Source organism: Sciurus carolinensis, chromosome 2 (genome assembly GCF_902686445.1).
Source record: "Sciurus carolinensis chromosome 2, mSciCar1.2, whole genome shotgun sequence".
Taxonomy (NCBI): Eukaryota; Metazoa; Chordata; class Mammalia; order Rodentia; family Sciuridae; genus Sciurus; species Sciurus carolinensis.
Window position 1 is genome coordinate 196,775,197 of NC_062214.1, and position 22,950 is coordinate 196,798,146.

The following is a 22,950-nucleotide window of genomic DNA, read 5'->3' on the forward strand; positions in this document are numbered from 1 at the left end:
AGCACACGGCCTGCTGGGCCTGCCTGTCTTCCTCAGAGACACTCTGCCAGCCTCTGCCAAGCTCCTGTGAGCAGTTCTGCCACCCACCCTGCCCCCCTGCAGAGCTGCTGCCAGTCGGCCAGAGTCCACCCTCCTTCCTGGGCACAAACAGTGGCACTGCCCTGGGGGTGCCCTCGTACGGCAGGTTTCCCTGGCCTGCGCCTGCTGCGTCAGGAGAGTGGGAGTTAAGAGGAAGTGCATGTCTGGTCCTGAATAGTCTGTTTCCCCTGCAGGTGTGGGGGGGTCAGCCTCATGACTGGGAAGGCCCTGTGGTGAGGCTTGCCTAGCATATGTGCAGCCCTGGGTTCCATCCCCAGTTCTGCAGAATAACAAGTGAAGGAAGGAGAGGGATTGGTGTCTTTCAGCACATACTAAGCACTACAACTGGTGTGTCTCTCTTGTCAAATAATGAAAACATCAGATTTTTGTTATCACATTGGCATACCCCTGCAAGGGAAAACGAGCCCACTGGTGGACCCCAGGGACAGCCTGCTAACCTGAAATGTATTCACAGCTGTGTCATCCAGGGAGCATGAGGTCACAGCCCCTTTTATAGGGTGGCAAATGGTGACTTCAGTCGAAGGCCAAGCTCCCCAATGAGCACTTGCCTCGCTTGAGTCCCCATTGAGAAGAAGGGAAGGGCAGGGTGCTAACTGGTTCCAGGGTGGCCACTTTGCTGTTTGGAGCTGCCACTGGAGTCCTCAAGGCAGGGGAGCAAACAGCAAGCGGCTCTTGGCTCTTGCAGAGTGCACTCATGCACTCCGTCAGTGGAGCCACCCATACGGGCTGGTGACAGGCTGCAGGGAGTGGCACTGAGAGCTGAGTGTGCTGCTGACCACCCCTGCCACCTCACCATCAGGGATCCCCCATGGGAGCAGAGGGCATGGAAAGAGTTCAGCACTGAAGAACTGCTGCTGGTTCTCCCTTTGGGAATTATCCCTCCAGGCACAGGTCTGTGTCCATCAACTCCCCAGCTGAGTTGCAGTACCCTTGAGAACAGGGTTTTAGAACCCAGTTGCACTGTGGGCCCAGGCCCCTCAGCTCATGCGGGGCAGTGATGAGTTTCCCTGCTGGAGGAAAAACCTTGCTTTTTCTACATGTGTCTTATTGTATCCAAGCAATCAGTTTAAAGTAGTTATTACTTGAGACAGTAACACAACAGGCTTAAGAAGTGTGGAAGCTTTGCCAGGAGAGCTGGTGCACACCTGTAATCCCAGCTACTGGGAAACTGAGGCCCAAACATCACAAGTTCAAGGCCAGTCTTTGCAACTTAGCAAGACCCTGTCTCAGAATAATAAAGGGTTAGGGATGTCTCAGTGATAAGACCAGAGCTGGGTTCAGTCCCCAGTACTACTGAAAAAGAAAAGAAATGTGGAAGTTTCCATTTACATCACACTTCAAAATTTGTGTTTGCCCCTGACACTGGGTATCCCACCCCAGTGGTAGCTCCTGCTGATCACCTGCAGGCACCTTGCACAGGAAGAATTCTGTTCCCCAGGGGATGCCCCGATCAGCTCTTCTTAGTGGCAAGTTAGCTACAGACAGCAGGAGCGTGGAATTCATGGGTCGTGAGCACCTGTGGAGTCATCAGTACCATTAAGACACCATTGTCACATGCCGGTAATTTGTGGACACTGACCTCAGGGCTGGAGATCTGCAGAAGTTAGTGGGCCAGAGTGCAGGATGTATGGTCCCTTCTTGACCACATTTCTCTCCAAAAGCCTAATCACAGAATGAGACCAAATTCAGTGTCAGGGATAAGTCAGGAAGCCTCAGGGATTCTTGTCCAGGTCTCCAAGCAGTGAGTGCAGTATGGGCCCTCTCCACCATCGCAAGCTCTGCTGGGCCCTGGAGAACCCCTCAGAGATGGGGAGAGCTGCCAGGCATCTTCACTGGCTTATCTCTCTGGTATGGTAGAATCTCAGCAGTACAAGGCGATGGCCAGGCAAGATGGAGACTGGGAAATCATAGGATTGTATTAACACTGATTGGTTTTAGTGCGTTTTCTTTTCTATGCTGATATTCCTGAGGCTATGTAACTTATAAAGAAAAGAGGCTTATTTAGCTCAGTTTGGTTTGGCCCGTTGTTTCCACCTCTGATGAGGATCTTCTTACTGACAGAATCTCAGCCACAGAGCATCACATGGCAGGGGCCGGGAGGGAAAGCCTGTGTCTGCTTGTATCCTGTCTCTCCCTCTTCTTTATAGAGCCACCAGGATCCAGTCTCGGGGCTCCACCCTGACAAACTTATCGACTCCTAGTCATCTCCCAGCGGCCCCCCTCTAAACACAACAGTGGATAAGTTTTCATCCTCTTAATACCTCACAGTGGGGACTAAATTCCAACACATGAAACCTTGGGGGACACACTTAAGCCGTGTCCAAACCATAGCAGTGTCATTTACATCTTAGAGGTAAGCGTAGTCATGCGGTGGGTTTGGCTTGCAAAAGAGGCCAAAGGAGTCCGGTGCCCGTTTCTCTCTGCCTCACTTCCCCAGAAGGAACACATGCACACTGTCCCTGACTTCATGGTGCCTGGATTGCTTTGTGACCCTGATTCCCAGGTTGTCTTGGTGAGGCTGGCACTGCAGGTAAGAGCCCCAGACTGCAGGTCCCAACACACAGGCCCTTGAGGTGTACTACATTCTGTCCTTCATTGATTCTGCTCCCAGCCCTGGGCCATCAGGTGTGAAGAAGGAGCCCAGTCATAGCAAGAGAGGCTGTGTCCAGAAAGAAGAACTCACACCTGTTCTAAGACACAGAGAAAGGACTTAGAGAACATGGAACAGAAGCTGAAAAAAAATCACATATTTTTTGTCAGTATACCCTTTTGACAACTCCACACTGATTTGTCCACTGGTTGAAAGTTCTGGAATCTTGTTTATCAGTCTTTCATTAATCAGATATAATAAAAACTGTTACTTTTACTGAGATAGCATCTGCCCTTGTTCTTACATAAATGAGCTACTGTGTTGCTAGGGCTGCTGGTCCCCAAGTGCAATAATATTATTTAATATTTAATGAGTAAAAGACAAAAGTGACAGGGATCCACCCCAGGTGTTGAAAATTTACTAATTAGTACTAATCAGCGCATCTAACTTCGCTCACCACATTCTAGAACACAGTTCTGAAATGGGGAGTATGGCCTACAATGGCGAATAATGCTGGGATTCTGGATCATTCCTCAAAATTTGTTTGACCTATCTTAATCTTTTCCTATAAAAAAAAAAAAGCCATCTCTGGTAGGGCTCCCGTCTGTTGGATTCCTCTTCTGGATCGCCTACACCAAGAGGCAGGGACACATAATGAAAGCATGTGTGTCCACAGGAGGTTTATAGCTTCAGGAACCTGCAACTTTGAATGACTTCATGACTTCCATGTTCTTATTCTGCAGAGTCTGGACTAGAAACCAGCCTGTCTCTTCTGTGTGATTCAGGTCACATTGCCTGTTCACCAGCAGGATTGAGAACTTTTCTGAGGAAGCCAGTCTCTCCTGGCCTCCATCTTATCCCTGACTGACCTTGCTCTGCCTCGTCCACCCTTCCTCACCCATTCCCTGTTCCCAGGGGTGGAAAGCATGCATGAACTAGAACTTGGCTTGGCTTCTGCCTCTGCTCTTTTAAGTGAAATTAACTGCCCTTATTAAGAAAGGGGTGGCATTTGGTAGTCAGTGTTGGTACATCATACGACAGCGCATCAGACCCCTCTCTTGGTCAGCAGCTGCATGTAGGCCCAGAATCAGCAGGAACCCCAAAGGGAGGAGGCACATGTCTAAGGCAAGAGCGGTTCAGGTTTGTGGAGGACCCAGACTCGGCCCTGGGTGAGCAGCTCTTCCTGCAGGAAGGAGGCTTCAGGCAGGGTGAAGGCATACCACAAGGAGAGAGAGCCACAGAGCTGGGGCTTGAAAAGGCTTTGGAGCTGCAGGTCGTCTCTACCCAAAAGTCTAAAATAGAGTGTCGGTGAGAAACCGAGAGCATAGCTGCATTTCCACGTGCATACCCGCATTCACTTAGTAGGCAGTGCTTTTGTTCTGCCAGAATCCCACCTGCAAGGCATGCAGGAAGGATAGTTTCAGGAGCGTGATGACGGCAGAGACCGCTGGATGCCTCACTGTGGCTCCTGGAACACCTCCAAACACAGTGCACTGCAGGGAGACAGGGACACGCCTGGGATGGCGACCGCACTCCTCAGAGTCCTGTCTGCCTGCCGTTACCCGGCAGTTACTTCAGCCCCCCTCTACCAAGTACTGCAGACACCATGAAGAGAGGTGGGGACTTTGGCTGCTTCTGAATGAAATAACATCCTCTTAGAAACCTGAGCAGAACTGGGGTGCAGTTCAGTGGCAGAGCACTTGGCTAGCGGGTACCAGGCCCTGGATGCATGTAGCAGCTCACAGGCACACACCTGAGCAGAAGCTAAACTGCCTTATCAGTGTTTTGAGGATTATCAAGAAAATGTGAAAGATGTACCTTTATTTTAGAATGTTTGAAAGAGAACACTTGCACTTTGAAATTAGGAAAGATTTACTATAAATTTCATTTTGAGAAAATTCAGTTTTGTGACTGTGCTAAGGGTTAGGGTCAGTCAGTTTTGTGACTGTGCTACTAAGGGTCAGGGTCAGGCAGTGATGCAGGTCACCTCGTACACATCAGTCATGTGTTGATTCTGCTCTCAGGTTGGAGTTTGGCTCTGTAGAGTAATCGGTCGTTTTCACCACAGATGACAGTCTTCTGCCACCCAGGAAGTGGAATTGTCTTCCAAAGGGCTCTTCCTGCTTCTGGCCTGCTGACTTGGGTCCGTTTTCACCACAGATGACAGTCTTCTGCCACCCAGGAAGTGGAATTGTCTTCCAAAGGTCTCTTCCTGTTTCTGGCCTGCTGACTTGGGTCCGTCGGTGTCTGTTGGGAAGAGCTCTTACCCAGGTCAAGTCGCACCGCTCATCTCACCAAGCCGTGGTGATTCAGATCCATACCCACACAGAGTCCTGGCTGTGGAGACCCCAGGGTGGGAAGTGCTGTCCAGAGTAGGTGGCTTCTCTGGAACTCTGGGTCTTGTCTTAAAGTTCACGTAGACGTTGCATTCTCCTCTGACACGCATGGCATTGTTTTGATGTAGACATTTTAAATTGTGGAACCTCTCAGTTAAGTTTATTTCCCTCACAGCTATCCGTTCATTCAGCAAATATTTGCAGTCCCACTATGGGGATAAAATGGTGAACAGACGAAGACACTGCTCCATGAAAACCTGTCATTAAGTGTCCAGTGATTTGTTAGGGGCATGTGACACTCACCCAGTGTCTCATGGAAGCAACTGTCTTGGAGGAGCATTCGTTTTCCAGGAGAGTTTAATTTGTCCTGTGACTCCAGGCCCCTCTGATTTGAGCAGTGGTCACCCCTAGATGACCGCTCCCACCTCATGTGGCTGTCAGAACCTCCATGGCCAGTGTTGGCCACCCACCCCCACCCCACAGTTCCAGTTCCCCCTGACCTTCGTGCCTCTGAACCAAGAGCAGAATGGTTCACTCCTGCCGCTCCCCCAGTGCCTCCACGTGGCTGTACTACAGCACTTACCACATCTCACGTGGTTTTAGTTGTTTTTCTTTTAGATCAAGAATTTTGTTTTAATTTATCCCCTTCGGCAATGCCAGCGCAGTGCCTGGCCCATGTGTGTTGGATTGATTTCTAAATCAGTTCCTAAAGACGTGCACTGTGTCCTCGAGATCGCCAGCTCTCCACAACTCTGGTTCTCACACCTGTCCCCTCACATGGATGCTTTAGGTCCCATAGATAAACCAAACCACAGTTTTATCTTATACACTTGGGATCCCAAGTGCTGATGTTTTCTTGGAGTGAGAATCTCTATGTAGATAGAATCAGAGATCGCTCAGGTCCTCATTTTGGTTGGAAAAATCTTTGAACAAAGAAGACTGTCTAGAGCTTGGATTCCTCCACATGGAGAGGCATCAGCACGCACGGGGACTTCCCACGCGGGTGTGTTCCCAGTCCCAGGTAGATCTCCTAGTTAGTTTAGAGGTACTTTCAAGCCCTGTTGAAAACCTGCTGACTTGCCACAACCTGGACCAAGCAGCAGAGTTCATCTCTGGGAAGAGAGGGGGAGGCCAGGGGACAGTGTGGAGGAAGGGTCTCCCATGTCACGATGTGTCCTGTATGCTTTTATTTACCAATCCATCTACTTACTTGTTTTGCCACATGCATGCTTTCTCTAGCCTTTTCCATTTGGAATACAAGTCACATGCAGAAGCATGTGAAACAAATCAAAGTGTAGTGAGTGATCATGAAGTAAACACCATATAACCACCACCCGGGCCGTGCACCCCAAGGGCCCTATAGATCCTTCATTATAAAGTTCAAGGTGTGCTAAATAAGGTCAGGCTGAATAAATCGGTGGGTCGGTTGGTTGCCTCTGCCGTGCAGCAGCACTTTGTAAGATTTATCCATTTCCTGTTGCCCTCATGGTTTTGGAATATTGTTATGCCAGTGTCTGATCCACCACCAATGGCCAGTCTGGGCTGTGAGAACAGAGGTGCTGTGCACGTGTCACCTTGTCACAAGGTGGTGTGCCCGGTAGGCAGTCCTGAGGGTGCAGACATCTCCAGGCCACTTGGTAACTTCCAGCTCCACAGCCCACTGGCATTGTGTGCACTCAGTTCCTCGCACGCTGATAAGTGTGTGCTGCTCTCTGGGGTAACTGGTGGCATCTCATTGTGGTTTTAATTTGCATTTCTGTAGTCATTTGAGAGTGGCGATCCTGTCCCATGAGATTGACCATGTGAATATAGTTTATGCAGAGCCTGGTTAAGACTTGTGCCTGCTTGCCTGTTGGTGCTCTGTGGAGGTTCTTTACTGATTGATTGGAAGAGCTTCTGTATCCTAGATCTGAGTCTGGTGGTTACATGTATTCAAGTAAATCTATTCTGTGACTCACCTTTCCGTTATTGATGGTGGTCTTGAAGTGTTTGGTTTTAGACTAGTTCAGCTGATTGGTTTTTTTGTTTGTTTCTTGGTTTGTTTGTTTTCATACTATTATTTTTATTTTTATGTGGTGCTGAGGATCAAACCCAGTGCTTCACATGTGCTAGGCAAGCGCTCTACCACGGAGCCACAGCCCCAGCTCAGCTGATTGGTTTTTAACAATTACTGAGTTTTGTATCTGAAGAAGTCCTTTCTGATTTTTTTACCCACCTGAGACACCCTTCTATATTATTGTTAAAAGCAGTAGCAATTTGCCTTTCAGATCTAAGTCTGTAAGCTGCTAGTTTGTTTTATATTTGTACATAATGTGATCCATTTCTTCCTTCCCCTCCCTGCCTCTGTTTTCTGGTCCCTATGTACTAGTTGTCCCAGTGCCATATGTTGAAGGACCGACCTCTTCACTGTGCACTGTAATTTCTGTGATGTCAGCTGTGATATTAGTGGCCACTTAGGAATCATTGACAAAAGCCTACAGTGACTCTTCACTGCCTATCCTTGGTCTCCAGACCCCCTTGATCACGGCTGCCCAGCAGTAATATAGTCTTAGCATGCTCCTCCACGTGTGCCTATTTGCATATGAAATGTCAGTACATCTTAATTTATTGCTTTTTACCAAAGAAAACATAAGTAGGCACACTGCTGTTCTCTTCCTGCGTCCTGCTAGTCCGGGGCTCCCCTCAGTGGAGCCAGCTCAGTTCCCTGTGTCTCGTTCTGGTGCTATGATATAAGAACACTGCCCTTCTGCACACTGGCACCAGGGGCATTTGCAAATCTAGAAGTGGGCATGCCCATCCTACTTAAAGGGTAGCTTCTGTTGAGCATGACTGTTTATCACATATGAATGACAGGCTTCCCTTCCTTAGATAGGCCTTAAAACATCGGTTCTTACTCCACCATCTTTCTTTTTTATGTATTTTTGTTCTTTATAGCATGCATGACAATAGAGTGTGTTTTGACATATTATACATTATACATTATACATATTATACATTAATTAGTATCCCATTCTTGTGGTTGTAGATGACATGGAGTTACACTGGTCATGTACCCACATGTGACGTTTGATTCTGTCCTCTGTTTTTCCTATTCCCCTTCCCTTCCCTTTACCTCCCCCAGGATCTCTGTTGACCTCTGTTGTTTCGGAGGCCCCAGAATGTCTGTGTGTTTTCTTCCTGGGTGTCTTGAAATAATTGGAAGCTCTCTCAAGTTCTCGGTAATAAACATGAAAATCAGGGGGTGCTGAAATGACCTGGGCAGAAGTTAGTATCTGTGATGACATCTATGCTATCAAGAAATCAGCCAGGGGCTGGGTTATGGCTCAGTGGTAGAGCACTTGTCTAGCAGGTGTGAGTCACTGGGTTCGATTCTCAGCACTACTTATTTACAAATAAAGTAAAGGTTCATTGGCAATTTTTAAAATATTTTTTAAAAAAGAAAAAAGAAAGAAAGCCAGTGCAGTGGCACACACCTGTAATCCCAGCAGCTCTGGAGGCTGAGGCAGGAGGATCGCAAGTCCGAGGCCAGACTGGGCAATTTGGTGAGACCCTGTCTCAAAATCAAAAGGGGTGGGAATGTAATTCAGTGAGAGAACACCTGGCTTCAATCCCCAGCACGGAGGGGAAATCAGAATCCGTTAAGCTGTAAATCCCATTCCTGTACACCTCCACCCACCTTTATTCCCCTGTGTTACTGTCCTGTTAGCACATGTTTTTTTAAGATGTTGATCAAATGCAAACTAACTTGCATTTTTTTAATTTACTAAAATGTATTGGTTGGAGATTTTAAAGATGAATGGTGAAACACACTCTACATGGCTTGGACTTGAATTAAACACATTGTTACAGTTAACATAAAACTGAATTGTGTGCATGATTCTTGAAAAGAGTTGATTTCTGTTTTTCACGAGTTGTCGTCCTCCTCAGAGTTGTGGTCTTAACAGCGATATCACTAATTCTCACTCAGTTTTAGCATCAGCACTCAATTTACGGAAGAACCTCTAAAAACTTTTTTTTTTTTTTTTTTGAGTCTTTCCAGCTTCTCGTCAATCCTGTGGTGTTATTTTAGGAGTTTTCTTCATTAATTTTTTGCTTTCCTGTCCTAAAATTCTTTTGGTTTTTTGCAAATTGTCTTTTTGCCTCTTTTTCATTGTCACAGTATGTTGGAGCAGGTGGTGGTTCTTGTGATATTTCAGGGGCTCCCCTCAGTGGAGCCAGCTCAGTTCAGAGTTCATCTCTGGGAAGAGAGGGGGAGGCCAGGGGACGGTGTGGAGGAAGGGTCTCCCATGTCACGATGTGTCCTGTATGCTTTTATTTATCAATCCATCTACTTACTTGTTTTGCCACATGCATGCTTTCTCTAGCCTTTTCCATTTGGAATATAGACATATTTTCCAAAACAAAAGAGCTTGAGTGGGAAGAGTGGTACTGTTCTCTCTTTTCCGAGTCTCTGCTGTCCGGCTTGCTGGGGATGACTGTGTTCAGCCTTGGCCGTGTGCTGCTCTGATGGAGTGTAGGAAGACAGGGTTGGGAAAGGCAAAAGTGTTTTGATGGTCTTTTCAGAAAATATGGACATTTTCTTTGATATTACACCAAAACTTAATTACTGGGCAGTTTCTTAAAGGCGTCTGCAGTGTGGGACCCGAATTGCTGTCTGTACATTTATTGCACTAAAATCTAGTGACCTGCCTTGCTTCAAATGCTTCTCTTACCCTCGAATACTGTTACAACACCACTCTTTGTTGTCTTACTGTAAAGACTGAATGAAAAAAGTGTCGATTTATAAATAAAGGTTTTTGGGCACTATCCAGCCCAGGTAAGCACTCACTAAAATTGTTACTGTTCTCATTGCTGCTTCTATATTGCTGTCACTAACACCTGGTCACTACATGCGACGTGCCCACCGTAGCATGAGGAATGAAATGTTCTCAGGAGCACTGAAGTGCTTGCTCTTACTGGTTGTCTAATAGTTTGACAGTCTGAAGACTGAGGCCAGTGTTTGCCAGCTAGCCGGAGTGGACAGCCACCTGCGTCCTACCTGTGAACATTCAGAGCCAGTAGACACGTGTGAGCAAGCATCCCCCCGGTCCTCTGCTCACCGGCACCTGCTCCCTGCAGTCATCAGACAGGATAAAGATCTGCACCCAGGCTGGGCTTACCACTGCCTTTTAACTCCTGGTCCAGTGCAGTGACCGGCATGTGACCACTGGCTCAGACAGTATTTGTTGAGTGAATGCATTCAGAGGGGAATTTATTTTGAACCTTACTCTCAACATAGTTTCAAAAAGTGAAAAACATCCAGGCAGAGGGACACATACCTGAAATTCCAGCAACATGGGAGACTGAGACAGGAGGATCTCAAGTTCAAGTCCAGCCTCAGCCTTTCAGTGAGACCCTAAGCAACTTAGTGAGATTCCTGTTTCAAAATAAAAAATAAGAAGGGCTGTGAGTGTGCCTCAGTGGTTAAGTACCCCTGGGTTCAATCCCCAGTATCAAATAAATTATTTTTAATTTTTAAAAAAGTGAAAAAAGCTGGGCTTAGTGGCAGATGCCTGTAATCCCAGCAAGTCTGGAGGCTAAGGCAGGAGAGTCTAAAATTTGAGGCCAGCCTCTACAACTTAGGGAGACCCTGTCTCAAAATTTAAAATTGTAAAAAGTGCCATGATGCGGCTTAGTGGTAGAGTACCCCCATGGATTCAATTCCCAATACCAAAGAGAAAGAAAAGCACCTACTTTATTATACAATGTACCTGTGATCAGAGCAGTGACTAGCCATTTGTTTAAGGAATGTTTAACCTCTGTTCACCCCTACCCTCTCTTTTTTCTTAAACTTCTAATAATTCACAATAAAAAGAAACAGGCACTTAGGTTAGGCACTGAGATCAACGTGCTTTGCCTTCTTCCTTTCAGATGTTCCTCCTGCGGATCAAGAGAAGCTTTTTACCCAGAAGTTACGTCAGTGTTGTGTCCTCTTCGACTTTGTTTCCGACCCACTGAGTGACCTCAAGTGGAAGGAAGTAAAACGAGCTGCTCTAAGTGAAATGGTAGAATACATCACCCACAATCGGAATGTGATCACAGAGCCCATTTACCCAGAAGTAGTCCATATGGTAAGTGACTGCGGCCTGCCAGTGCATCCCAGCCCTGAGCTTCAGCAGGACTCTGGTGTTCCCAGGACAGGCTGGGACGTCGCAGCCCCACACAGCACCACCCAGGAACAGCCTCCTCCTCTTCCAAGATTTGTTCTTGGTGCTGTTCGCTGGATTGCTGTGATCATGGCAGGGGAGGGCCAGCGGTCTTCTAGCAGGTGTTTTGCATTCTTAACTCCTTCGGGCCTCACAACTACCCTGTGGGGTAGAAAATAATAGAACTTTTATGCATATTTATTATTTTATCCTGTTTAAATTTTTTGTTTTTTGAAAACATATAGTGCCAGAAGCAATGGCACACACCTGTAATCCCAGTGGCTCAAGAAGCTGAGGCAGGAGGATCAGTAGTTCAAATCCAGCCTCAGCAACTCAGTATTATCCCGTCTCTAAATAAAATATAAAAAAGGCTGGGGATGTGGTTCAGTGGTAAAGCACCCCTGGGTTCAATCCCTGGTACCAAATAAATAAATAAATAAACACACATAACATTAATATAATAAAACCCTTGTGCTGTTTAGAAGTAAGCACACCATCCATTCGTGTGCAGGAGAGTTCTAATGCTGGGACAGAGTTCAAGTGTTGATGGGACCAAGCAGATGTCAGCATGCTGAGTCCATGCCTGTTGGCTGGGGAGGCCTCCATCTGTTGGTCCCGGGATCAGGAGTGTCCTGGTTGACTGGGACAGTCTCGGCCTGTAGGCAGGCCATGCCCCCCCGGGTCTCCTCCAAGTCCCCACTCCAGCCTGTCTGCAGACCAGTGGCAGCTCTTACTCCACCCGCTATACCTCACCGCAGCATTTCACATGATGGTCAGCAAAACTCCTCTTGACACTGAGCACAGTTTTCTGTTGAGTTTTTTTTTTTCATTGTTATCGGAATGTTCCTTTTGTCATTGAGTCTTCTGTGGCAGAGGGTGTGATTGGCTTGATCATTTTAAGTTACTTATGCTGACCAGCGCAGCTGTGTATGGTCAGCCTCGAGACTACAAGGGCCATGTGGCCCCCCCTGCTCAACTCCTGCCTGGAGACAAGTGAACAGAAAGTAAATGTTGAAACATCCCCTGTGCAGACTAAGGACGAGGGGGTGTCTTTTTCTTTCTTTAATTTAGCTCTCACTTTCTTTGGAAGGCTACCCCAGCCCCAGAATCATAAAGAAAAAAACCTCTAATATTTTCTCCTACAATTCATAATTTTGTTCTTCACATGACATCTTCCTTTTTTGTTTTTCGAGGTACTGAGGGCCAAACCCAGGGCCTCACGTGAACTAAGCAGGCCTCTCCCCTGAGCCATCCCCAGCCCTGTGTCGTGTTTTTAATATTCTTGAGACTTATATAAATTACCTGTATGGAAGATTGATTCATTTTTAAAGGTCTCAGTGACCCTAGTCCCTGATTTGCCAAGAGGGAGGAGTCTGCAAAGCTGAAGAGACTCCAGTTAGCCTGGTTGGGTTAAACGCCTGTGCGTGAACCAAGCCTGCTGGCTGCTGACTCAGCGGCTGGCTTGCGTCTGTCACTGCCCCGTGAACACCACCAGAACCGCGCAGGATACCGACAGCCCTTGAGATTGTTTTTTTTTTTATTGAATCACCATGACTCTGCTCACCATTATGATTGTTTCCTAGCTGGAGTTCCCTCCTACTCTTACTTTGCCCTCGCAGGACATCAGGCCAGCCCTTAGGTCTGCAGCTGACCCTGAGAAGCATGTGCAGACCTTCCTGAGCTCCCCCAGGAGTGGACTTTATCGCTCTTTTAGGCGACGAAATAGAGTTGTGCAGATTTCTGCCCTCCCGAAGCTTTCGTCTTCAGTGGAGACGAGCACAAAACAAGCCACCCAGCACTGTGTTGTTTTAGATGATGGTTCTTTGCAAGAAGAGACCCCAGGCCTGGCCTGGTGGTGGGCTGCCCTCTGCCCCTGTAGGCGGGTGGGAAGAAGGTCCAGAGAGAGAGCACCTCCAGGCTTGTTGCACTGTCCCTTGAAGAACTGTGGCTGTGGTCATCTTCTGTGATCACTGAGGGTGGGACACTTCATTCTTCTTCTGTTCTGAGGGGAGGAAAGTGCTGAAGAGAACACAGCCTTCTCCCTGGCCCTTGTCTGCAGCTCTGGGGATGGAATGGGAACAGGGACCGGTGGGCTTTCTTATCCGCTGCTCTTGTTTTGTGTTACAGACAGCACTGATGAGAGGCATAATGGAAGAAGAGAGTGTGGGCGGGGGTGGGACTGTACCGTGTGACCCTCCATCACCAGAGGGCACAGAAGTCCTGCCCCCACCCCAGGGCCTCCACCCACAGGCAGAGCCTTCGTGGCAGGTGTGAAGCTGGACACTTGCAGGGTCCATTCTGCTGAGGAGTCCTGCAGCCCGCAGCTCTGCCTGCTGTGCTGGTCACCTAGGCAGCAATCAGCCAGTGCTCCAAGGACTGCCTGCTGTTCTGTGTCTCTTTGTGATGCGTGTGTATATTTTGGTCATAGTATTTTTAGAGACATTAATTTCCACTGACTTTGAAGAATGTGATGCTCTGTGGATGTTGTACTCCTGATCCTGCCACTTGTAAATATATTGCCTGCTAGCCTAGACTGCTATGTGGTTTTTTAACAGATTCATTGAGATATTATTCACATATCTTAATTCACCCACCTAAAATATGTACTTCAGTGCATTTTGATTTGAATAGATTGTACAACCATTGTCACATCAAATTTTAGGACATTTCTACTGCTACAGGAAGTCTTGTCCTTACTGCTAATCCTGGCCAGTGCCTCTTCCCCAGCCCACGCCCTAAGCCACCACTGGTCTGCTTTCTGTCTCTGTAGATTGCCTACTCAGGACATTTCATGTGTGTGGAATTGCACAGTCCGAGGTCTTTGGTGACAGGTTGCTTCCACTCAGCAGGGTATGGCTCATCCCTGTGGTACCATTGGATCAGCATTTCATTTCTCTCTCTCTTTTTTTAACCAAATGATTTCACTGCCACATAATATTCCCTCCTTTAGCACGACCACATCTTATTTGCCACGCGCCTGTTGGGTTACCTCTGGGCTTGACTGTTGTGAGCGATGCTGCTGGGGACCTTTCTGTGCAGGCTTCTGTGTGAGCATATCCCGTGGGTGTCCACCTAGCAGTGGAGTTGCTGGGACGTGCGTTGACTCTGTGCATTTGACAGTTTGAAGCCTGACAGGCCTTTTCAAAGCGTTCCTGTCAGCAGTGTCCATGGGTCCAGTGTCTCCGTGTCCCCAACACTTATCTATCTTTGATTCCAGCCAGCCTGGTGGGTGTGAAATGGCATCTTGTCGTGGTTTAGATTTGCATTTCCCCAACAACTAGTGTCGCTGAGCATATTTTCAGGTATGCTATGTTTTGGTTTTTCATTTTTGTTTTAAGAAAGGGTTTCCCAGGCTGGGTTCAAACCCTTGTTCCTCAAGCCTCAGCCTCCTGGAGAGCTGACTGTGTGTTCAGCATGGTGGACCTTGTCCTGACATTTACCAGGACCCTATAGACATCTAGCATGGCCCTTTCCCTTTCCAGATGAAGAAGCTTAGGTTCAGAGAGTAGGGTGGAGAGGGAGCACCCAGTGGAGGACTCCTGTCCTTGAGGTTCTGAGGCTCGAATTATGGTGACTCTTATCCTTTCAGTTCAGATTTTAAATATTACCATGCATCTGGCTTTTGTTTGTTTTAATTCTCTAGTTATTCTGCTTCTCAGACTGGACATTTTTCTGATAGTCATAATGTTGACCACAAAACCAAGTAACAGAATACTTAAAAAAATTCGAAGTAATAAAAGTAAAACTGCTTTGATAGCAGTGCTTAGGGAGTTAAATTTGATGGACCCTTTCAAGATCTGAAACACGGATCTGCATGACAGTCTCTCCCTGTGATTCTAGAGCATTCTGACTCACAGCCTGCAGTAGATCCCGGATGATGAGCTCTCGAGCCTCTCTTTCTGAATCAGGGTCTCGTCCAAGTCAGCCGATCAGAGGTTCCTGGTCTGTGGACCCTTGCAGAGGGTCCATCGGGTCAAGATCCTTTCCATCATGACACCGAGACTTTTTTCCCTTGTTCACTGAAGTTACATGGGCACCGATGGTGCAGAAGCCATCGTGGGTGCAGCTTGGGCACCTTGGCAATGAGCCAGGCAGTGGCGCTAGGATGACCTGGCATAGCCACAGCCACACACCCAGTTGCCCCTGAAGGCCCGCCCGAAGCAGGAGGTGTTAAACATATTGCATCGTGGCAGTTCAGTCCCCTCCGCTGAGCTCTGGGTTTGCAGGAGCCCTGGGACCACAACCTGCACAGAGTTGGGAGGGAGGACCGAGTGCAGCTGCTGGCGTTCCAGGAGCCCCACTTTTGCCTGGAAAATGAGTGACAGACGCACCAAATATTCAGACTTAAATATTTCACTTTCTCAAAACAAACTAAATGAGAATGTCACTTAAGTAAAATAACTGACCACATTGTCAATGGTAAAATTTGAGCTTTTAAGGAAATTTGGGGCCCCATGGTGATATGAAGAGTGGGATTTTTAATAACTACCATGAAGTGAGTCACCACATGGAAGGTCTTTGTAACTCAGTGAACCAGTACTTTCCAGATGACCAATAAGTGACATCACAAAATCATTCATGGGCAAGAGAGCCATTGGGAGGGCAACGTCCACCTCTGGGTTTGAATGTAGGGGAGGACAGGCCCTCTTTGAGATTCAGTGTCCACATGGCAGCTCTCCATAACAAGCCATCACAGTCCCCCAGTGTAGCAAAGAAGCCCATGGTCATCTGGACGTGCGGTTGCCTGCCGCTCACTTCCCAGGTGCCCGCCTGTTCCAGCCAGAGCAACCTTCTGAGCACAGGAGCAGGTGTGATGGTCACTGGTCCCCTGCCCAGCCACAGTTGGAGAGAGCTGCGGAATGAAGGCACACCATTCTTCCACTCTTCTCACGCCGTTTGTGTTTTGGGAAACATAGTTGTTTCCCATCAGCGTATGTTCTATACATTAAAACCAAATAGAGACACTGTTACTAAATTTCTCTGGCTTAATTTTTAATATAGTAAATATCAGTAGATATCTCTCATAAACAAAAATTATGTGGGGTCCTCAATAATTTTTAGGAGTTTAAGTGTCCTAAGACCAAAAACTTTGAGAGCAGGACTTCTGAAACAGTACTTCTCAGAGACTGCAGCCTCAGCACCGCCCCGAAGCTTGTCTTGAGGTCTGGGTTCCTGGCCCTCCCTGGCCCTGCAGAAGCAGACCCTCAAACAGGCTGCAGCCCTGTGTCTTCATTCATCTTCCAGGTTGATCTTGGGCATGCCAGAAATTTAAGAAAAAGTGTTGTGAGTGATTTTTCTGCCTTGCCCCATCTTCGGATTGTAAATTCCCTAAGAAATACACGCTTGCATTTCTTCCACTGAATTCAGCATAAGCTTCGTTCATTTGGTAGAGTTTCCTGAATTGACTTTGAGACTAGTCCTAGTAGGCACAGGTGCCTATAACCTGAAGTTCAGAAAGGGAACTGTGATCGTTGTTTGGATGAGTTGGACAGCTCAGAGGCACTTAACATCATCAGAATTTCCCAGTCACTTGACTGTGCTGGGTTGCGGAATGGAACACAGCCACTCACTAAGTCGCTCAGAAATATGTACTGCATACCTGCTGGATTCCAGTGCAGGCATTCAGCAATGGTCTCAGCCCTCCCAGTGCCTGCCTTTGTTATTTAAGGGACAAGACCAGAAAGTAGGCAGGCAGGAGGACTGAGCTCTGTGACGGAGGCTCCTGTCAGGTCTGGGAGCATGTGCACAGGCACTGTGGAGGATAGGCCGCCCCGAGTGATCTGCAGCACTGTGGAGTACACACTGGGGATAAAGTGCAGGTGCAGGGAAGTTGGCCTAGGGGAGGGTGGAGAGAAGTAGTAGGCAAGCAGACGTTAAGGTAGGAATGAGATTCAGGGGCAGATTTGGTGTGAGCTCCTGGGAGAGGAGCAGTTACCCAGCCGTCTGACCCCAGCAGGTGAAATGGTGACTTGGGAAGAAGTGTGTGAACCCTGGTGTGCCAAAGGGCAGGCTTGAATCTTGGGCACACCCCTCCTTCACTGTTCATGCTCAAAGGGGAGTCTCAGACACAGGATGGCTCACACTTGGTCCACAGACTCAGGGGAGGACCCCCTCTCTGTGTCCCGTGCCCCCTACTTTGTGTGCTGCCTGTGTTCTCTTTGTGTGGCTTCCAGGAAGGACTGGCCTTATTGGCACTGCCTCTGTACCTCCTCCCATCTTTGAACTCTTGCTGGGGAGGTGGGTTCTGATTGTGACCCACCAAACCACGCAGTAGACTTGGGGGAAGACTTCCCCAGAGCACATGTGCCCGTCTTTCTGTCCGCTGATGTGTCAGTTAGGCAAGTAGCTTGACTGCAAGATTGAGTTGGCGGAGCAGAAGAGGCCGTGGCGACCATGGGCCTTAGGGGGTGAAAGGGGACACCTGTGGAGAACAGGGCGGCCCTATGATGAAGTTGCCATTCAAGTGTCCCCTCCTCTCCGGGGCCTCAGAAATGGGCCCAGGAAGCAACTGATTCTTCAGAACTTTAACCAGTGGTGTAGGTTTTATTCCTTGAGATCACTTAATTTTTCTGTTCGGCTGTGCAACTACCTCGTAGAGAGCTAGTTATATTAGTTTTACTAGCAATTGAGGGATTAAAGACACATGCTCTGAAGTGTGGTCTTATGTTTGAAACAGAAATGAATTCATAGATGTAAAATTAAGTTTGGGGAGAGGAAGCACGTCTTGAAACGCTGCACACAGCACCACTACACTGCACTATGGCCTCTTGCACCAGCAATTGATTTATTGTACTTTGTGGTGATAAAAATAAGTTTAGAGGAACACAGCACAAACTGTAGCTGCTTTTGGCTGGTATGATCATGTAAATTCTTCACCTGTACTATATATTTTAATAATTAACAATGATCATATAGTGCTGTAGTCATCATCAAAAATCAGTACAGGGGCCTGGTGTGGTGGTGCACACCTGTAATCGCAGCTACTCAGGAGGTGGGACCGCAGGGTCCCAAGTCCAAGACCAAATGGGGCAACATAGGAAGACCCCACTTCCAGAAAGAAACAAAATCAATTAAGGTATGTTTTTCTTTCTTTGGAAAAAAAAAAAAAAAAAAAACAATTAAAACCAGCTGGTTTTTATGATGTGCAGTGGAAGTACTGCCAGGACTCCTGGAGGTTCAGGGAGTGAGCTTGTTGCATCGTCAGTCCTCCTGCTCTGAGTGGATGCTGACTGGAAGCTGATGGGCACCCTCGTTGTCCCCAAGGTGTGTTGGCCGGGTCCCTGGGGGACTCACTCCCAGGGCCCAGGAGGGTTGGCTTGTGCTTCACTTCAGAATCCACGCTGGACCCCTCCCTCCTTGGACCTGATCCTTGCAGTGTGTTCTGGAAAGCCTCCCTTGCTGTCATAGGCTGATGCTGGTTGGGAAATGGGTGCGGAAAGAACATGTGAATGCAGAGGGGTGGTGCAGCGCCAGTGCGGTTTCCAGTGGTGAGCATGCCTGCTTCAGGAGAGGGTTCGGCTGGATTCCTCGTTTTGCTTGCTCATTTTTTGTTTAGCCAAAGTTAAAATAATATGGGCTAAAGAAGAGCAAACATCAATGATCAGCCAAAGGACATTTAAAAAATATACTTTCTGAAATTCAGAGAATAATTTTTTTACTCTAAATATCAGTGAAAACCCTTTTTTTTAGAGATTTGCTCTTATGATTTTGAGATTTTTCTTTATTTTGTTTGATATTTTTAAATTACAAAAGGAATATATACTTACAACAAATGTTATTTTCTCAAAAGTCTGTTAAGAAGTGTGGGGCACAGTGAGCAAGTTAGCTCATTAGCTGATTGCAGGATGGTTTCACAGGTGCACAGGTGCACACGTGTGCTGAACGTATCCAGCCAGCACCTTGAATATGTGCAGTCAGTTGCATGTCAGTTACAGCTCAGCGTAGACTGACTTTAGCTCAGAGTTCTTAGGTGTTTCTTTTAGTCTTTGGACACAGCGATCACTCAGACATTAAGGACATGGTGAACCAGGAAGCTCTGGGGACTTCTGGTCTAGTGAATCTTTTTCTTGCAACTTTTAATTTTTTACTTTACATACAGCTAAACTCCCTAGTTTGTGGAGATTCGATAAATACATGTGGTCGGGTGACCACCACCACAACAGAGATCAATCATGCTGCTGCTCTGGAGTCAGAACCTCCCCTCCCCTTTGCCTCTGACATCACTCATCTGTCCTCTGGACCTATCAAGTTGTCTTCTCCCAAATGTCATGCAAGTGGATTTGTGCTTTCAAGTCTGTTTTCTCTCACTTAGCATAATGTGCTCAAGATTCATCCATGTGATTGCACGTCAGAAGGTGGTTCATTTTAATTGTGTAATACTCTCTCGTTTGGTTTGTTTATCCAGTCCCAGTTGAGGGACATCTGGGTCATTTCCAGATGGGAGAGTAAAGCTGCTGTAAAGGTTCGTGAACTGTTCTGGACCTAGGTCTCCATTCAACCTGAGCACACTCCCAGCAGTGGGTCGCCAGAGCAGGTGTGCTGTCTGACCTGGCCTCCTCAGAAGCCGCTGCCGGCCGCCGCCCCACATGTGCAGCCGCGCCTACAGCAGGAGGACCAGCCTGCTCACATCCTGCTGGCATCCCCCTGGCTTTCCTGGCGCTGGTCGCTCTCCCGACCGGTCGTTCTGAACATGCTCCTCCTGCGCCGTCTTGTCCGTGTCCTCCGAGGTGACTCTCTTCACACCCTCTGCCCCTTTTTCACTTGGGTCGTTTTCTTTCCGTTGAGTTTTGAGGTTTCTTCATATACTCTGCATACAGATCCTTTGCAGATACGTGACCCGCACTTGTTTTCTCTTAGTCTGTAGCTTGCTTTTTTATGCTTTAAAGGGTCTTTTACAGAGCAAAGGTTTTTAATTGCAGTGAAGTCCACGCTACAGTTTTACCAGTGGTGCTTCTGGTGGTATCACAGGCGTCTCTGCTAACCAAAGCTCAGAAGGGCTTTCTCCTGTTTTCTTGGTGCTTTCACGCTTTACACGTAGGTCTGTGATCCATTTTGACTGAGGCTCGTCTTTGGATGTTAAAGCGTTCTGTTTATTCAACAGCCTGTGTTGAAAAGACTGACCAGTCTCCATGGAAAAGGCTCTCTGTCTTTCTCGGAACCTGCAGACGCTATCAGCGAGTCCCTCTGCCCTCTACGGTCTTCTGTTCCCTGTCTGGGTCTCTGTTCACCAGCACCATGCTGTGTTCCGTGTTGTCCCTTTCTGGTGGATCTTGAGATCGGGTTGTGTTACTCTTCTGACTTTTTCTTTTTTTCCTCAAGTATTTTGGCTGTTCTGGTTATTTTGCATTTGCATTTTGCAGTCAGTTTGTCAGCCAAGCATGGTGTGCACACCTAGAACCCCAGACTCTGGAGGCAGAAGCAGGATGATCACGAGTTCAGAGGCAGCCTCAGCAAGCGAGCGAGGCCCTGTCTGGGCCAGGGGAGGAGGTCAGCTTAAGTTCATCCACCAGACAGCCTTCAGGATTTGGTTGGAGCGGTGTCGGCTGTGGGTGTGGAGAGGCTGGCATCCTAACAGAATGAGCCTCTGAAGCCAGGGGCAGTGTGTCTCCCGCTTTGGTCTTTGTTTTGTGGCTCTTGGCACACAAGTTCTTTTCCTACTTTTTGGACTCATCAATCAGTGCTTCATATTTTGGTGCTGTTATAAACAGGGGCATTCTTTGTTTTGCTGGTTGGTTGGCGGCTCTGGGAATCGAACCCGAGGCCTCGTGCGTGCATGCGAGGGAGCCACCGAACTGCAGCCCTGCCCGTGCATTTTGTTTGTGATCATCCTTTCTGCCCTGCAGACCTGTCAGGTCTCCCTTCCTGTCATTTGTGTGCGTGTTTGGTGTGGCTTCTTGTCAGTTGCCTCCTTGTCACCCCTGGTTGCATCTCGCACCCTGTGATCTACTAGTACGACCCCTCTGGCCCTGCTTTTCCTTTTGATCAGTTTGTATCTTTGTACTTAGAGTGGGCTTGTAATAAACGGTGTATAGTTGGGTTTTGCCTTTTTAGTCAGACAATCTCTGCCTTTTGATTAGATTCTTCAAATATCTTACTTTTAATATGATTATTGATTGACTGGGTTTAAATTGACCACCTGGGCTCAGATGTAGCTCAGTGGCAAAGCATGTGCTTAGTATGCATGAGGCCCTGGGTTCACTCCACAGCACCATATTAAAAATAAATAAATAAGCCTTCCACTATCCTGTTTTCTTTCTATTTGTCCCACCTCTCCCGTATTCCCCTTTCCTCTTTTTCTGCTTTCTTTTGAATCGATTCTGTGCTTCTTATGATTACATTCCGTCTCCTTTGTCAGCTTTTTAACTGTAACTCTGTCATTTGATTTATTTGTATTTGTTCTAATTAGTTATACGTGACAGTAGAATGTACTCTGACACTTCACATACATAAATGGAGTATAACTTCTCGTTCTTGTGGTTGTACCTGATGTAGAATCACAAGGGTCATATAGTCTTATATGCACAGTTCATTCTACTGTCCTTCCTACTCTCATACCCCCTTCCCTCCCTTCACTCCCCTTGGTCTAATCCAAAGTACCTCTATTCTTCCCTAGCCACCCCCCTTATTGTGAATAAGCGTCCGCATATCAAAGAAAACATTCAGTCTTTGGGTTTTTGGGATTGGCTTATTTTGCTTAGCATATTCTCCAGCTCCATCCATTTACCTGCAAATGTCATCATTTCATTCTTCTCTAAAGCTGGATAATATTCCATTGTGTATGTGTACCACGATTTCTTTATCCATTCATCTGTTGAAGGGCATCTAGGTTGGTTCCATAGTTTAGTTATTGTGAATTAAGCAGCTGTGAACATTGCTGTGGCTGCATCACTGTAGTGTCATTTAAGTCCTTTGGGTGTAAACCAAGGAATGGGACAGCTGGGTCAAATGGTGGGTCCCCTCCAGGTTTTCTGAGGAATATCCATTCTGCTTTCTGTAATCGTTACACAATTTGCAGTCCCACCAGCAAGGTATGAGTGAGCCTTTACCCCACATCCTCACCAACACTTACTGTTGCTTGTATTCTTGATTTTAAGTGTTTATTTAACTTTTCTAGAATCCATCTTCAGTGATGTCACAGTCTGGCATGCACGGTGTAAAACCTCCAGTGTTCCTGTTGCTTCCCTCCCAGTCTCTCTGCTGTTGCCACATGCCTTAGTTCATGTTGCAAACCCCACAGTCCATTATTAGTCTTGTTCTAAGTGGCCATCTTTAAAGAGACCTTATGATCTGTCACATCTTTATACCTACCCAGACGGTTATGTTTTCTGATTCCTGCTATCACCACTCCACCGGGGAGGTCCAGAGGCCCTCTGCTCTGTGTCCTGGCTGTAGAGCTTCCTTGCATATTTCTTGTGGCATGGGCCTCTGAGGGTGAACTGTTTGAACTTTAATATGTCTGAAGGTCTTTCTTGCTTCAGTGCTCACTGCGTCTTGTTTGCATTGTTGTTTTTTTTTAACGTGGTACTGAGGATCGAACCCAGTGCCTCCCATGTGCTGGGTAAGTGCTCTACCACTGAGCCACATCCCAGCCCCTTGCATTGTTTTGATAAGAAATCTGCTGTCGTTCTTACCTTGTTCCTCTGGACATAATACATTTCCCCCTCTAGCTGCTTTCAAGATTTTCTCATTTATTGCTCTTTTCAAGCCATTTCATTATGATGTGCTTTGACATGGTTTCATT

At 47.3% G+C, this 22,950-nt stretch overlaps 1 protein-coding gene across 10 annotated transcripts in view; it reads left to right on the forward strand.

Moving 5' to 3' along the window:
- Positions 1–22,950, forward strand: part of Ppp2r5c (protein phosphatase 2 regulatory subunit B'gamma) — a 132,017-nt gene that overhangs the window by 62,567 nt on the left and 46,500 nt on the right. For all 10 annotated transcript variants that reach the window (XM_047539856.1, XM_047539857.1, XM_047539858.1 and 7 more), the window contains one exon: positions 10,936–11,135. In XM_047539856.1, the coding sequence (XP_047395812.1) occupies positions 10,936–11,135 (200 nt within the window). The remainder of the gene's footprint in view (positions 1–10,935; positions 11,136–22,950) is intronic.